Source organism: Rattus rattus, chromosome 1 (assembly GCF_011064425.1).
Source record: "Rattus rattus isolate New Zealand chromosome 1, Rrattus_CSIRO_v1, whole genome shotgun sequence".
Lineage (NCBI taxonomy): Eukaryota > Metazoa > Chordata > Mammalia > Rodentia > Muridae > Rattus > Rattus rattus.
This window is the reverse complement of record NC_046154.1, coordinates 45993318-46006764: the sequence shown is the minus strand read 5'-3', so window position 1 is coordinate 46006764 and position 13447 is coordinate 45993318. Positions and strand designations below refer to the sequence as shown.

Sequence of the window (13447 nt, the reverse complement as noted above, 5' to 3'; positions counted from 1 at the left end):
AAGTATTGTTGTTACTTTTTAAATTTTATTTATTTTATGTATATAAGTACACTGTAGCTATCTTCAGACACACCAGAAGAGGGCATCAGATCTCATTACAGATGGCTGTGAGCTGCCGTGTGGTTGCTGGGAATTGAACTCATGACCTGGAAGACCATTCAGTGCTCTTAAGCGCTGATACATCTCTCCAGCCCCTAGTTACTTTTTTAGAAATGAGAAAGTCACTCAACAGGTAAGGTGTCCAAGATCACAAGTTGGTACATAGCAGCGCTGAGCTTCTGACAGCCTCTTTGTACTCTCAATCAGTGAGTTGTACTGTCTGCTAACCTAAAGCTAAAATAGTGTGATGTTTCAGGGGTTAGTTTATGCACAAACACCCACAGCATAAGGGGTGGGGTGGGGGCGGAGACAGGAACTGCCAATGTTACAAAGATCGGCTTATTTAGTCTTTACAGCCTCTGAGGTGGGACAACTGTGAAATAACTGTTAGATTTTATGGAAGGGGGAACTGAAATACAGAAAGGTGAAATTACTTTCCAGTATTTAAACTGCTATTAAGTGAACTTTCATTTGTCTACTGTACTGTATTAGAGGCTTACTCTACTCCAGCATGTGTGTCCTATATCATATCATAACTCCTGGCACCAACACCCTCACATTTATACCTCTGCACCTACCAAACTAGAGATCCTAAGTCTCAGGACACTGGGGTCTCAAACCCTCTGCAGTTGGACTGCCAAGTTTAATTTAAAAAAAAAAAAGATGCCCAACTAAATTTAAAGTTTACACAGAGGAAAATTAAATCTGTCCATGTAGCTTATGCAACTTAAAAAAATTTTTTTCAAAATCAGATTTAATTGGAAAACCTGCATTGTATTTGGCAACCCTATCGGGGATTAATATTTTAATTAGTCTTAAAAGTTCAAAATTAAATAATTTGACCTGAGGGTGTAGTGCAGTGGCAGAGTGCATGCACAGGCTCTAGCCCAGCAACCCTTCTACCAAACAAATAAAAACAAATTCAAGCATCAGTCAAGTCATCAAGTAGTATTCTGGGCACCGTTTTCACTTCTGTTCTTCACACTAACGTACAGCTACCCATAGAAGTGTTTACCTTGTGTAGACAGTTAATGCTTCCTGATAAGAACCTTGATTTTTCTTAGGGGAACAGTTTTCTGTTCAACTCAGACCTTAACCATGGAAGGTTGTTGACGATTGAAATAGTTGTTATGAATAAATATTTACTAAGAGTTACTAGGTATGAGGGAAATCCTGAATAGAGAAACATCATTTGTAAAATGCCTTCTGTATGCTAAATGTTGTGCTAGTAATTTCATTGAATGCCCATTAAATTTATTTAATAGATAGGGATGTTCCTTGACGGAGGGTAATCTTATCCTGTTGAGGCCTTTAACGTTTGGTGTAAATAACTAATGCATTCTAATCTTTGCGTCTCCTTTCTGAGAGCGTTGGTCCTTAATCTAGTTGGTTAGATTCCCGTTTCCATAGAAACAAAAGGTCATGTTAGAGTGTAGGGAAACCGGAAGTTCGGGTTCCTCTTCCGGTTCTTACCGGAAGTGGTATCAAGGCTTCCGCACATGGATACCGCTGGAGAACATGCCACTGGTCGTGTTTTGCGGGCTGCCGTCCAGCGGCAAGAGCCGGCGTACGGAAGAATTACGTCGGGCGCTGACCGGCGAAGGACGTGCGGTGTATGTGGTGGACGATGCTTCGGTGCTGGGCGCGCAGGATTCGACTGTGTACGGCGACTCTGCGGGTGAGAAGGCGCTACGTGCTGCGCTGCGGGCCGCGGTAGAGCGGCGCCTGAGCCGGCAGGACGTGGTCATCCTAGACTCCATGAACTACATCAAGGGGTTCCGCTACGAGTTGTACTGCCTTGCGCGAGCCGTGCGCACGCCGCTCTGCTTAGTTTACTGCATAAGGCCGAGCTGGCCAAGCCGCGGGCTTCCGGTGCCTGGCGCCTCCGAGAGCTCGGACCCGGCTGTCAGTGTGAGCTGGAGGCCGCGCGCGGACTACGGCGAGAAGACTCAGGCGGTCGGCGCTGTAGAGCAGCGCGCCACCAGCCCCTTAGCAAATGGGGGAGTCCCGGCCGCTGTCCCCAAGGAACTGGATCCAGAGGAAATCCTGCCATCAAATCCTCCAGCTGTAATGACTCCGGAATCCGAGAAATCTGCAGAGCCTGCGCCATGTGCCTTTCCTCCCGAAATTTTGGAGTCCTTAGCGCTGCGCTTTGAAGCTCCGGACTCTCGGAACCGCTGGGATCGACCCCTGTTCACCGTGGTGGGTTTAGAAGAGCCATTGCCCCTGGCTGAGATCCGGTCTGCACTGTTCGAGAATCGGGCTCCCCCACCCCATCAGTCTACACAGTCCCAGCCCCTAGCCTCTGGCAGCTTTCTACACCAGTTGGATCAGGCCACGAGCCAGGTGTTGACTGCTGTGATGGAAGCACAGAAGAGCGCTGTACCCGGAGACTTACTAACGCTTCCTGGCACCACGGAGCACCTCCGATTTACCCGTCCCTTGACCTTGGCAGAATTGAGTCGCCTCCGTCGCCAGTTTATTTCCTACACTAAAATGCATCCCAACAATGAGAACCTGCCTCAATTGGCCAACATGTTTCTTCAGTATCTGAACCAGAGTTTACACTAATGGGTTAGTGGTCTACAGCGGTGGCTCTTGTCTGAATTCCCCTGTACTTTGGCTAGGAAAAATAGTCCGAAGGTCTGCGAAGCGCACTGTAGTACTGAGATTGCTAAGTTTGACTCATTTTCTTAACTGCCTCTGCCATACCCTGAGTGTGCTGCATAAGCTGAAGCATTGAGCACCAGCTCCAAAAATACCAGGTGGCTTCGGTTGGAATCTACTTGGGGATTCTTCATACACTGTTTTCCTTCCATCGGGAAGGAGAATTGTTAAGTCAACTGTGAGTAGAAACCGAAGATAACAGTTTTGTATTTATGATGGCCCTTTCATACTACAAATATTTTTGAGCACAGTGCCTCTTGCTATCTATCCTGGAACTTCGAACACAGATAAATCTTGTTCTGCCCCTGGGAAACTGATACTTGTATAAGACAACCATTAGATATTTACTCTAATAAAATCTTCCAAAATTATCTGCTGGACTCTTGGTGTAATTTACTGTTTCCCTTGCAATTTTGCATATACGTTTACCACCACATACGTTTGGCTGATAGTACTTTTATAGGAGAGGCTTGAGTGCTTGGCCGATACTTTGTGGCACCTTGCATTGTGCTTTATCACATATTTAAGGCAAACATCGCTGTAATCTTAGTTTGTTGGTAGCAAACAGTACTGGATTTTCATTATTCATAAAATTTTTCAGGCTTGGCTTTGACCTTGAGTTGTGTGAATCGAAAACATGTGATAGGATGAGTGCTAGCCATCACTGTGGAGGATTAGCCAGATGCTAGGAGGTGTGTGAAGAGGCGCTTTAGAGAAGTTAATATTTGAAATACCACTGTAGAATAGTGGTCTGCAAAGGACCAAATGCAACTTTTCAGACTTTCTAGACCTTGGAAGGCTCTTGCTACTTGGAAAGAGTAAACAAACGTGTTCTAAGAAATGTGAATAATATTTGTGTCACAAAAGTATCTTAGATTTGCTTTTTCAACTATCAAAATTTTCCCCGGGTGTGATGCTCACACCTGTAATCCCAGCACTTGGGAGGTGAAAACAGGATTGTTGTTAATTTGAGGTCAGCCTGGATTACAGAGTAAGATCCTTTTAAAAAAAAGGGAAGAGGGGTTGGGGATTTAGCTCAGTGGTAGAGCGCTTGCCTAGGAAGCGCAAGGCCCTGGGTTCGGTCCCCAGCTCCAAAAAAAAGAACCAAAAAAAAAAAAAAGGGAAGAAAGAGTTTGTTTCTTTTTTTGTTGTTGTTTTTTTAATGTGTCTTTGTACAGAAGCAACCAATGGGTTGGCCTTGGCCTACAGATTATTTTTGCTATTTTAGCTAACTTGCTAGAATGACTAATAAATGTTTGACAGGACTAAGACATTCATTCTAAAATAACCACGCTCTGAAAACTGGTGGACTGCTTTGGTTGATGTTGTTTCCATGGTAATACTACACCTTTTGTTTGTGATATGAAGGGCGGGTAGGATTCATGTATGAAATGAAATGTAGGTTTGAACTAGGTAACCTCAACCTTTTCCAACCTTCATTTCTGATTTTTGTCTAGTTGATTATTGATTGATGGGTTTAAACCTACATATTCTAGGACTGTCAATAATGCCTCAGTGGTCAAGAGCACTGGCTGCTCTTCAGGTGGTCCTGAGTTCAATTCCCAGCAACCATGTGGTGGCTCACAACCATCTGTAATGGGATCTGATGCCCTCTTTTTTTTCTTTTTTCTTTTTTCTTTTTTTTTGCAAGCATGCATACATACAAATATAGCACTCATGGCTCTTCTAAATAAAGGATACTGATACTATCGTGGCCAAAAACAACATTGGTCTAGGAGCTAGTCCTTTTTTTTTTTTTTTTTTAACTTAAAAATGACAGAACTTACATTTTATGTAGTCAGATTTTTTTTAAATGATTTATGTATTTTTATTTTATATGCATTGGTGTTTTGCCTACATGTTTCTGTATGAGAGTGTTAGATCCCCTGGAACTGGAGTTAGAGTTGCAGGCTGCCATATGGGCACAGGAGTGAGTTCTCTGAAAGAGCAGTCAGTACTTTTATCTGCCCCCTCTGCAGCCTCTGTGGTCAGATATTAATCTCCTGGGATTCTTGGTCTTTTGGGGTCGGATTAGAGATTGAACCCAGACCTGTACAAACTGGGCAAGTGCTCCGCCATTGCTCTACATCCCAGTTTAACTTTCTCTTTTCTATGAGACCAGTAATAGTGTCTGCCCTAGATGAGTATTGTGGTGTATGCCTGTAATTCTAGCACTCAGGAGGCTGAGGCAGGAGGGTTGCCACCAGTGCTAGACTAATTTACATTACATAGCTAGAGACCCTGCATGAAAAGTAAAAGGAGGACAGATGAGATGCCCTGGAATGCCAAGAGAGCTCCCCTCTAAGCCTAACCAGCTGAGTTCAATCCCGAGGACCTACTCCATGAAAGGAGAGGATCTCTGAGCTACATAGTACATGCTCTCTCCCTCCCTGGAGTGTGCATGGGTCCACACATACAAATAAATGTAATTATGTATTGTGGGGGAAGAGGACAGGGTCTTACTACATAATCTTGCCTGGCCATCAGCTCACTATTTAGAGCAAGCTACCCTCAAATCAGTCTTCAGACTGCTGGCTTTAAAGATGTGTGTCACTATGCATGGCCCATGCCTCTACTTTTTAAAAAATGTTTCTAGAATTGTTTGTGGGGTTATGTAGTATAAAGCATGCAACATATTTAACATATAATAGTCACATTCAACACACTTTAGTCATGGTTACCTAGATCCTGCCATCTACTTACACTTCTGATTTATAAGCCGTTAGCAAACAGTATGAGTCACGAGTCAGTCATGAGTCAGATTCTCAGTAGACCTAAGGTGAGATGGCGAAACAGTTTATTTACCTAAACCTCATGTAATAGTGGTGTATGGTGAACATCGTGTGTTTGATGTCAGTAATACTGTATGTGTTGGCACAGGGGATGAAAAGATAACTGAAAACATGTCCCAGAAATTATGAGTGTAATGGAGAGAGTTGCTGAACAGGCTCTGGGATCTAACTAAACTCAGGCCGTCGTGCCTATACAGCAAGCATTTCACCCACTGAGTCATCTCACTGTCCCAATCGTAACTTTATATCTTAATTTTATACTTAGCATACTAATGAATTATTTTTCCATTTTCAATTACTATGTAATAGTAATCATATAGAAATACAGTAACATTTAGAATATTGTAATTCGATGTTTTTCTTCTACCTTTTTTCCTCCCTACTTTTAAAGCCCACGTTTGTGGAAGTTACAGAAACATCAGCATTTATAAGTCTTTCTGATAAAAATCGATGACTCGGGTGGTTGGATTGTTTTACAGTTTACTTTGAAACCGTACAAAAAGAGCATTTCTGTGCATTACTCTGACTCAGTGAACCAATCATTTTGTTAGAGTTCTTTTTGAAGGCTTTTACTAGACTGTACTTTCTTTGTTTTTAAGTGGCTTGCCGCTGATGGTGATCATCCACAAGTCTTGGTGTGGAGCCTGCAAAGGTAAGTACGAGTGTCCCCTCCCAACGTCAGGCTTCACGTGGGTTAGAAATGTCTGCGTCGATGCGGATCGCCTTGAGCAGTAACAAAGAAATCCTCCACACATTGTCTCCCTTCATGAAATTTGCAGTCATCTTTGCAGGGGGCTTGAGGTGGGTTGGGAAGATTAAGATACAGTTATATGAAGCATGGAGTTTTTAATGTCAGAGTCAGCTCGTCTTAGCAGAAGCTGGAATCCTGGACAGAGGGACATAAATGGTTTAGGGAGGGAAAGAACCAAACAAAAGAGGATATTTTTGATTGTGCCTGTCGTGATACCAGTCAGGTTTTATTTTTCACTGAATGCTACAACTGGTAAAACCCTAGTTGAAAAGTGCAGCTGGGCATGGCAGCTCACACCTGTAATCCCAGCACTCAGGAGGTAGAAGCAGAAGCGTGGACACAAGTTTGAGGACACCCTCCAGAGCAGAGTGAGTCCCTGTCTCAAAAATAAGGAGCTAGAGAGATGGCTCAGTGGTTAAGAGCACACACTAGCTCCTCCTGAGGACCTGGGTTCAATGCCCAGCATCCACATCAGATGACTTACAACTACCTACCTGTAACTCCAGCTTCAGGAGAATTTGACACCTCTGACCCTTGAGCACTCACATTCATGTTCATAACCCCGCCCCCCCACATACACATAATTAATAAAAATAATAAAGGAGTGTAAAAGCTAGGTACTGTAGTGCGTGCCTGTAATCTCAGCACTTGGCACTGAGTATGTCTTATTGTTATTTGAGACAAGGTCTTAATGTAGTCCTGGCTGGCCTGGAACTCACAGAAATCCACCTATCTCTGAGTGTGGAGCTCTGGAAGTAAAGGTGTGCCACACCATGCCCTATGCCTGGCTTTTTTTTTTTTTTTTTTTGTTGTTGTTGTTGTTGTTGTTTGTTTTTTTTTTTTTAATTGAGAAAGATCTTGCTATGTCTCTCAGGTTGGTCTTAAACTCGAGGAAGTTCAAGTTACCCTTCTGCCTCAGTCTTCCCAGAATCTGGTCTGCAACTGTGTACCACCAGGCATTTTGGAGATTCTTGTTTTTAATTTTAATTGTTATTTTGTTTTAATCGTACACATTGAGGGCATGTATATTTGTGTTCGTGTAGAGGCCGTAGATCAACCGTGGATGTCTTTTTCCAATTGGTTTTCACCATGTTTTTTATTTCATTTTATTTATTCTTGCATGTGTGCTCATGTGATATGTGAGTTGGTGCTGGAGGACACCTTCATAGGTTCAGTTCTCTTCTTCTACCTTTTCATGGCTTCTGGGTTCAAAGGCAGGTGGCCAGGTTTGCATGGCAATTGCTTTTACTGCTCAGCCATATTGCTGGTCCCCTCTCATTGGAACCTGAAGCTACCAGATTAGGCAAAGCTGCCTAGCAAGGCAGCCAGTCCCAGGGATCCCACTGACCGCTGCCTCCTGGATGCTGGAATTGTATGTGCTGCCACCAGGCCCTGCTTTTTTTGGTGCGTGCTAGGGATTGAACTTAGAAGCACTTTACAGACTGAACCATCTCCCAGCCCTCAATTTTAGCTATTTAGACTTAAAAACATTTCAGTTATATGGTTTAATTTAGTTAATACCTGACCCATCAATGAAAGTTGGTGATGTTTATACTTAGTGTTTGGGTATGTTTTTGTCATTTTTTTTTCTCTTTCTCTCTTTAGCTTTAAAACCCAAATTTGCAGAATCTACAGAAATTTCAGAACTGTCCCATAATTTCGTTATGGTAAATCTGGAGGTAAGACTTAAAGATGCCCCTCCCAGGAGGTGATTTTATTGTTTGAGATTTAATATAAAGGGAGATGGGCAGAGCTGCTACTTGATCTTGTTTTACTCTTGACCTCTAATCCTAAGGTTTATAGGAGGAACCTATCAGCCATCCAGCATTAGAGAGGAATCAGGAAGGGAGAATTTGAATAAGTGGCGAAAATTTGGAGTTTTTCATCCTTACCTTTTGATTATGATATGTTTTACATCTTCCTATAGCTGCCTATAGATAGTCTACAACTTCCCTCAAATTGTGATTCAGTTGAGCACCCACTCGACGCTTGGCTGTACTAAACTTTTGTATGCGGCCTTCCTGATCTCCCTCGTACTTCACACGGAAGTCAGCTCTTGTGACCCTGAATCCTAGAATGTCAAGAGTTAGACTCGGAAGGGGTTTTTTTAGGTCATTGGTATTGTTCCCATTTTATAGAAAGGCCTGAAATCAAGTGTGCGATTTTCATTAAAACCCTGAGAATGTAATTAAGTGAGCAAATATCCTGATGGAGCCATGCTCCCTTCTAGACCGCACTCTTCTGTCAAACACATTAACAGTCAACACTGAGGTGTCAAACATGGCTGCCTATATAACTAGTGTATCCAAGTGCTAATTAAAGCAGTTTAAATAAATGATCCTACTTAATCCCTGAAATGAGAACCTCACCACAAGCAATAAAATTACTCTTTATTTCCCATGAACATGATCTCATTACTTTCTGGGGTAAACTGGGATTTCCTGTTCACAGAAGACGAGATGTTTCCAGTTAGTAACTCCAATGTAAGAAAGTGTAGCCACGGTCTGGAAAGATGGCTAAGTGGTTAAAAGCATTTGGTGTTTTTGCAGAGGACCCAAGATCGAGGCTCAGCACCCAAATGGTGGCTCAAAACCATCTATAACTCCATTTCCAGGGCATGATGCTCTCCTCTGACGTCCAAGGGCATCGGGCACACATAGAATGCACAGACATACATGGGAACAAAGTACTCATACACACATATAATTTAAAAAAGAAAGTGTAGCCACAGTGTCAGTCGTGTTCATGCATTCCAGGGGTACTGTGTGAGGGGGTGATGGAGGTAGTGGGAGTGCAGCAGTGAACAGAACACAGTCCCTGTTGAAGTAGCATGCTAGCATGGGGAAACAGGTAAAATGGAATATATAAGATGGTGTTGAATGCTACAGCTGAAAGTTAAGGGTAAAGCAGATATCATAACTCATGATTTAAAATAGGTGTCTAGAAAAGAAAGTTATATTTGATCAAAAATCATAAGCAGGAAAGGGAGTGAACCCGGGTTGATTGGGAAGTGTGTGTTGGGCAGAGCCATTCCAGAAGCCCAGGTTGTGAGTGTGTCTGGTTTATTGAGTGACAGTAACACTAAGCAGGTTCATGTAGCTAAAGACACCTGAACAGGTAGAAGATGAAGTTTGGGAAGGGCTGGGGGGCATGGGCAGATCACATGGAGCCTCCTGGCCTGAGCAAGCCTGGGGTCCACTGAAAGGCTTGAAGAGAGGAAGAATATGTTTTTACTATGGTTTATATTTAATCTTAAAGGATGAAGAGGAACCCAGGGATGAAGACTTCAGTCCTGATGGGGGTTATATTCCGCGCATCCTTTTCTTGGGTAAGGCAACAGAGCTTGCTGGGTGACCAAGGCTCAGATGTGAGGAGAGGGAAATGATAAGCACTGGGACGGTGCTGGTGACAAACTGATGTAAGGAAGGGGCTGGGAACGAGGGGCTGCATGCCTGCAGTTCTAGCACTAGAGGGTCATGTGTTAAGGCAGGCTACAGAGAGATATAGAGGAGGAAGAGGAGGAGGAAGAGGAGGAAGAGGAGGAGGAGGAGAAGGAGGAGGAGGAGGAGAAAAGAATCAGAATATGAGATTGAGCCTGCTTTTTACCATTAAATGTCTACTTTTATTGGGCAAGATAAAGAATTTGACAGAGTCATTCATAGTCATTTGGACATCACCCATGAATCAAACACCATTTAAGACACTACTAGGGGTAGATAACATGGTTCTACCCCGGGTCTGTGTGCAGCTAACCCAGTGGAATAACAGATCCAGACGTGTGTCTTTCAACAATTTTTTTTTAATTTTGTTTTGTTTTTTTCAAGTCAGGTTTTCTCTGTAATAACCCTGGCTATCCTGAAACTTACTTTTAGACCAGGCTGGCCTCAAACTCACAGAAGTCCACCTGCCACTGCCACCTAAATGCTGGGACTAAGGGTGTGTACCACCATGCCCAGCTTTGTATTCTAACAATTGGGGGAGGGACAGGGTTTCTCCATGTAACATCCCTGGCTGTTCTAGAGCTCATTCTGTAGACCAGGCTAGCCTCAAACTCACAGAGATATGCTTGTCTCTCTGCCTCTCAAGCTCTGGGATTAAAGACATGCACCACGAGTGTCTGGTCATCTTTCAACAGTATTATAAGATAGGATGGCCACCTAATTTTCATTCAGCGTTTAGCCAGCCAGGTGTGGTAGCACATATCCATGATACCACCACTGAGAAACTTAAGACAGGAGGATGGTCAGGAGTTCAAGGCCAGTCTCAGTTATACAGTAAATCTGAGGCCATCCTAGAAAACATGAAACCCTATCTCAAAAATAAATAAATAAATAAAATAAAAACAAAATTAATATACAGAAAAAAATTTGGCCAGATTTAATGGATGATACAAATAAGAAAATGTGTAATTCTATCATCATCAAGCAGAAAAGGAACATTCCAGAAAGGGAATAGCATTTGCCAAGGTATGGGGTAGAGGTGGTGAGCTGTGCTCAAGGAAGTACAAGTACTTTTTAGTGATCGTAGCATGAAACTTCACGTGAAGGGTGGTGACATAACAGGCTGCAGAGCTGGGTCTCAGTGTACCATCAGGTGTTCAGATATCTTTCCGTCGCCATTACTGTGGTCTTCACACCATTTGTCTTCAATAGATCCCAGTGGCAGGGTGCGCCCTGAAATCATCAATGAGAGTGGAAACCCCAGCTACAAGTATTTCTACGTCAGTGCTGAGCAAGGTATCGTTCCGAGGGAGGAGGAAGGGTTGGCTGGGTCCTGTGTTGAATACAACTGGCAGGAAGATAAAACTGAGCCTTTTCCCAGCTACGTAGACACCCATGGGACAGCTAATGGCTGGCGGGAACCTGAAGGACCGAGGCTTATGCAGATAGCTCCTGGTTTCAGGCCTCAGTTCATAAGTCAGAGTGGATTTGATTTGTTTTATTTTTCCATTATACTCATACTGTTCTTCTGTAAGAATCCAGAGGAAGAGGAATACAAACTTAGATGAAGAAGTTTAATATTTTATAAATAATAAACTGAATGGACAGTCAGTGCAAGAATTTGGCTCTGGCTCTGGCAAGCTGGTATGGGTAAAGGTACCTGCTGCTAAACCGGATGACCCGAGTTCAATCCCCAGAGCTGGTGAAAGAAGAGAACTGACTCTATCTCTAGAAAGACACAGGGCACCTCACACTATGAGAGTGAGTGTGTGTAGGATAAGATTCGCTAAAACATGGAGCTCGAGTCCCTGAGAGCAAGTTTTAGTCAGTGAACATGGGAAAGGCACATTGCAGGCAGAGGGAATGGCCTTAGCCCAGTGGTGAAGAAAGGCTGACATATCTGCCTCACTTTCTGGTCTCTTGATTTTGAAACACTCATCCTAGAGGCAGGGGTTGGACTAGATGTCCTGTGCTGTTTATCACTTGCTACGTTGCCACGTGTCACCTATTGTGAGCCTGCCAAGTCCCTCTGTTTCCCATTCTTGGAACTCTTATTCCTAGACTAGGAGAGGGAGGATGCAGAGATGTCATATCTCTGCCCCGGGCCAGGAGCTGCATCTAATGCAGGTGCCTCGAGACTGACGTTAGATGCAGACTTCTCCACACAGAGGAGGGCAGTGCGGCTGTCAGTCCTAAAGACTCATCTCTCAACATTCACCTTCTGTCTGAACTCTTACACAATTGTTTTGTCGTCCCTACACTAACACAGTATAAAGGCTTTTCCCCGACTCCTCATGGCTTGAAACTAGGAACATTCAAACCTGTCTCTACCTAAAACGTAAGTAAAACATACCCATGCTAGCTGCTCTTATGAGCATATGGTGTCTGCAAGATTCTCAGGACAGACTGGCTCAGCCCAGCGCCTACCCTACCATTTTAGAGCTGCCACTCCCAGGCCTGCACTGACATCACTGCCCTCCTGGAAAGACAAATCAGTACACGGGGGCTGTCGGTGCATAAGACATTCATCTGCCGTTCTCTTTCCTTAAGCTTCTCCTTTTTTTTCCCCTAAAAACTTGGCTTTTTCCATTATTGTTGGTCAGTAGTAGAAATGATTAAGCCCTTCAATAAAGATCACTTCCTCTTATAGTGTGCACATATGAACTTGTTTATACACACATCATGATCAGTGTGACCAGTCATTCCAAAGTGGGCAGGAGGAGGGTGTTCCCGCTCCCCGAGTGTCAATGAGCATGTACAGCCATGATGGGGTCAGCAAGAATGCTAGAGCTTACCCAGAGTAACAACTAGTGTTTTTATAGCTCTTAATATTTATGAAACACTTGGTATTATTCATTCTCTGCTTAATTTTTGTAGCAGTCCAATGTAAGTAGCATTTTCTAAAACATTTAAAGCCTGTGTCGTCACACTTACCCCACCCCTTACCTTTATTCCAGTTGTTCAAGGGATGAAGGAAGCACAGGTGAGGCTGACAGGCGATGCCTTCAGAGAGAAACATTTTCAGGACGAATTGTGACACGAATGAGTATTCTGAAAGAAAAGCAGCAGGGAGAGAATACGGAAGAATCACCCAGAACAATTAAACCACTGGAAACCATGCTTCTACCTACACCGGAAGGAGCTCTCACTGGGACAGGCCTGCTGACAGAAGCTGGTCTGCGGACCCAGCATCCTGGCCGACTGACTCTCATCTGCTCCCTCTCCTAAATATCCATTCCTCTGAATGTAAAGAATGAAACTATTTAATACGAAACTTGAGCCACTTGGGGATTTGCTCCATGTCAGTATTTGAATCTTTACCCATTTCCTCCCACTTCCTCAAGCTGAAGTGAAACAAACCGAAGTATCTTTTATATAGTGTACAAAGTGCGGGAGGTCCTTATCAGATTTTAAAGAAGGCTTGGTACTACTCCTGGACTTCCTGAATCCCTGCACCCTTCCTTCTCTGCTCAGGCATCCCTGTTTGCACGGACGTGCGTCAAGAATGGCTGTGTGCTGAGGCTCAGCCCCAACTGGAAGCATGCTTTCCCTGTTGCTGTTAGAGAAACTCAAGCCTGCAAACCCTACATGAAGCCATTTTGTCAATTCACCAACTGTATTTTTGTACTGGGGTTAAAACAAACACAAGAGATAAAATATGTTTCACTAAGCTTTATTAAAACTTGAAATGGAAAGAT

General features: G+C 43.5%; 2 protein-coding genes across 2 annotated transcripts in view; both read left to right on the top strand.

The window, feature by feature from the left end:
• The window catches only part of Txndc12 (thioredoxin domain containing 12), a 25822-nt gene extending 12375 nt beyond the window's left edge, over nt 1-13447 (top strand). Inside the window, exons 4-8 of the mRNA XM_032900529.1 lie at nt 6158-6210; nt 7915-7988; nt 9568-9637; nt 10962-11045; nt 12707-13447. Coding sequence (XP_032756420.1) covers nt 6158-6210; nt 7915-7988; nt 9568-9637; nt 10962-11045; nt 12707-12786 — 361 coding nt within the window. The 3' untranslated portion in view covers nt 12787-13447. The remainder of the gene's footprint in view (nt 1-6157; nt 6211-7914; nt 7989-9567; nt 9638-10961; nt 11046-12706) is intronic.
• On the top strand, nt 945-7970 carry Kti12 (KTI12 chromatin associated homolog). Its single transcript, XM_032900520.1, has 3 exons — nt 945-2944; nt 6158-6210; nt 7915-7970. Exon 1 carries the CDS (start codon nt 1522-1524, stop codon nt 2668-2670), a length of 1149 nt encoding a protein of 382 aa, XP_032756411.1. The 5' UTR covers nt 945-1521; the 3' UTR covers nt 2671-2944; nt 6158-6210; nt 7915-7970.

Coding starts and splice junctions, on each gene's coding strand:
- Kti12 (XM_032900520.1), top strand. CDS start 1,522: ATGTTAGAGTGTAGGGAAACCGGAAGTTCGGGTTCCTCTTCCGGTTCT.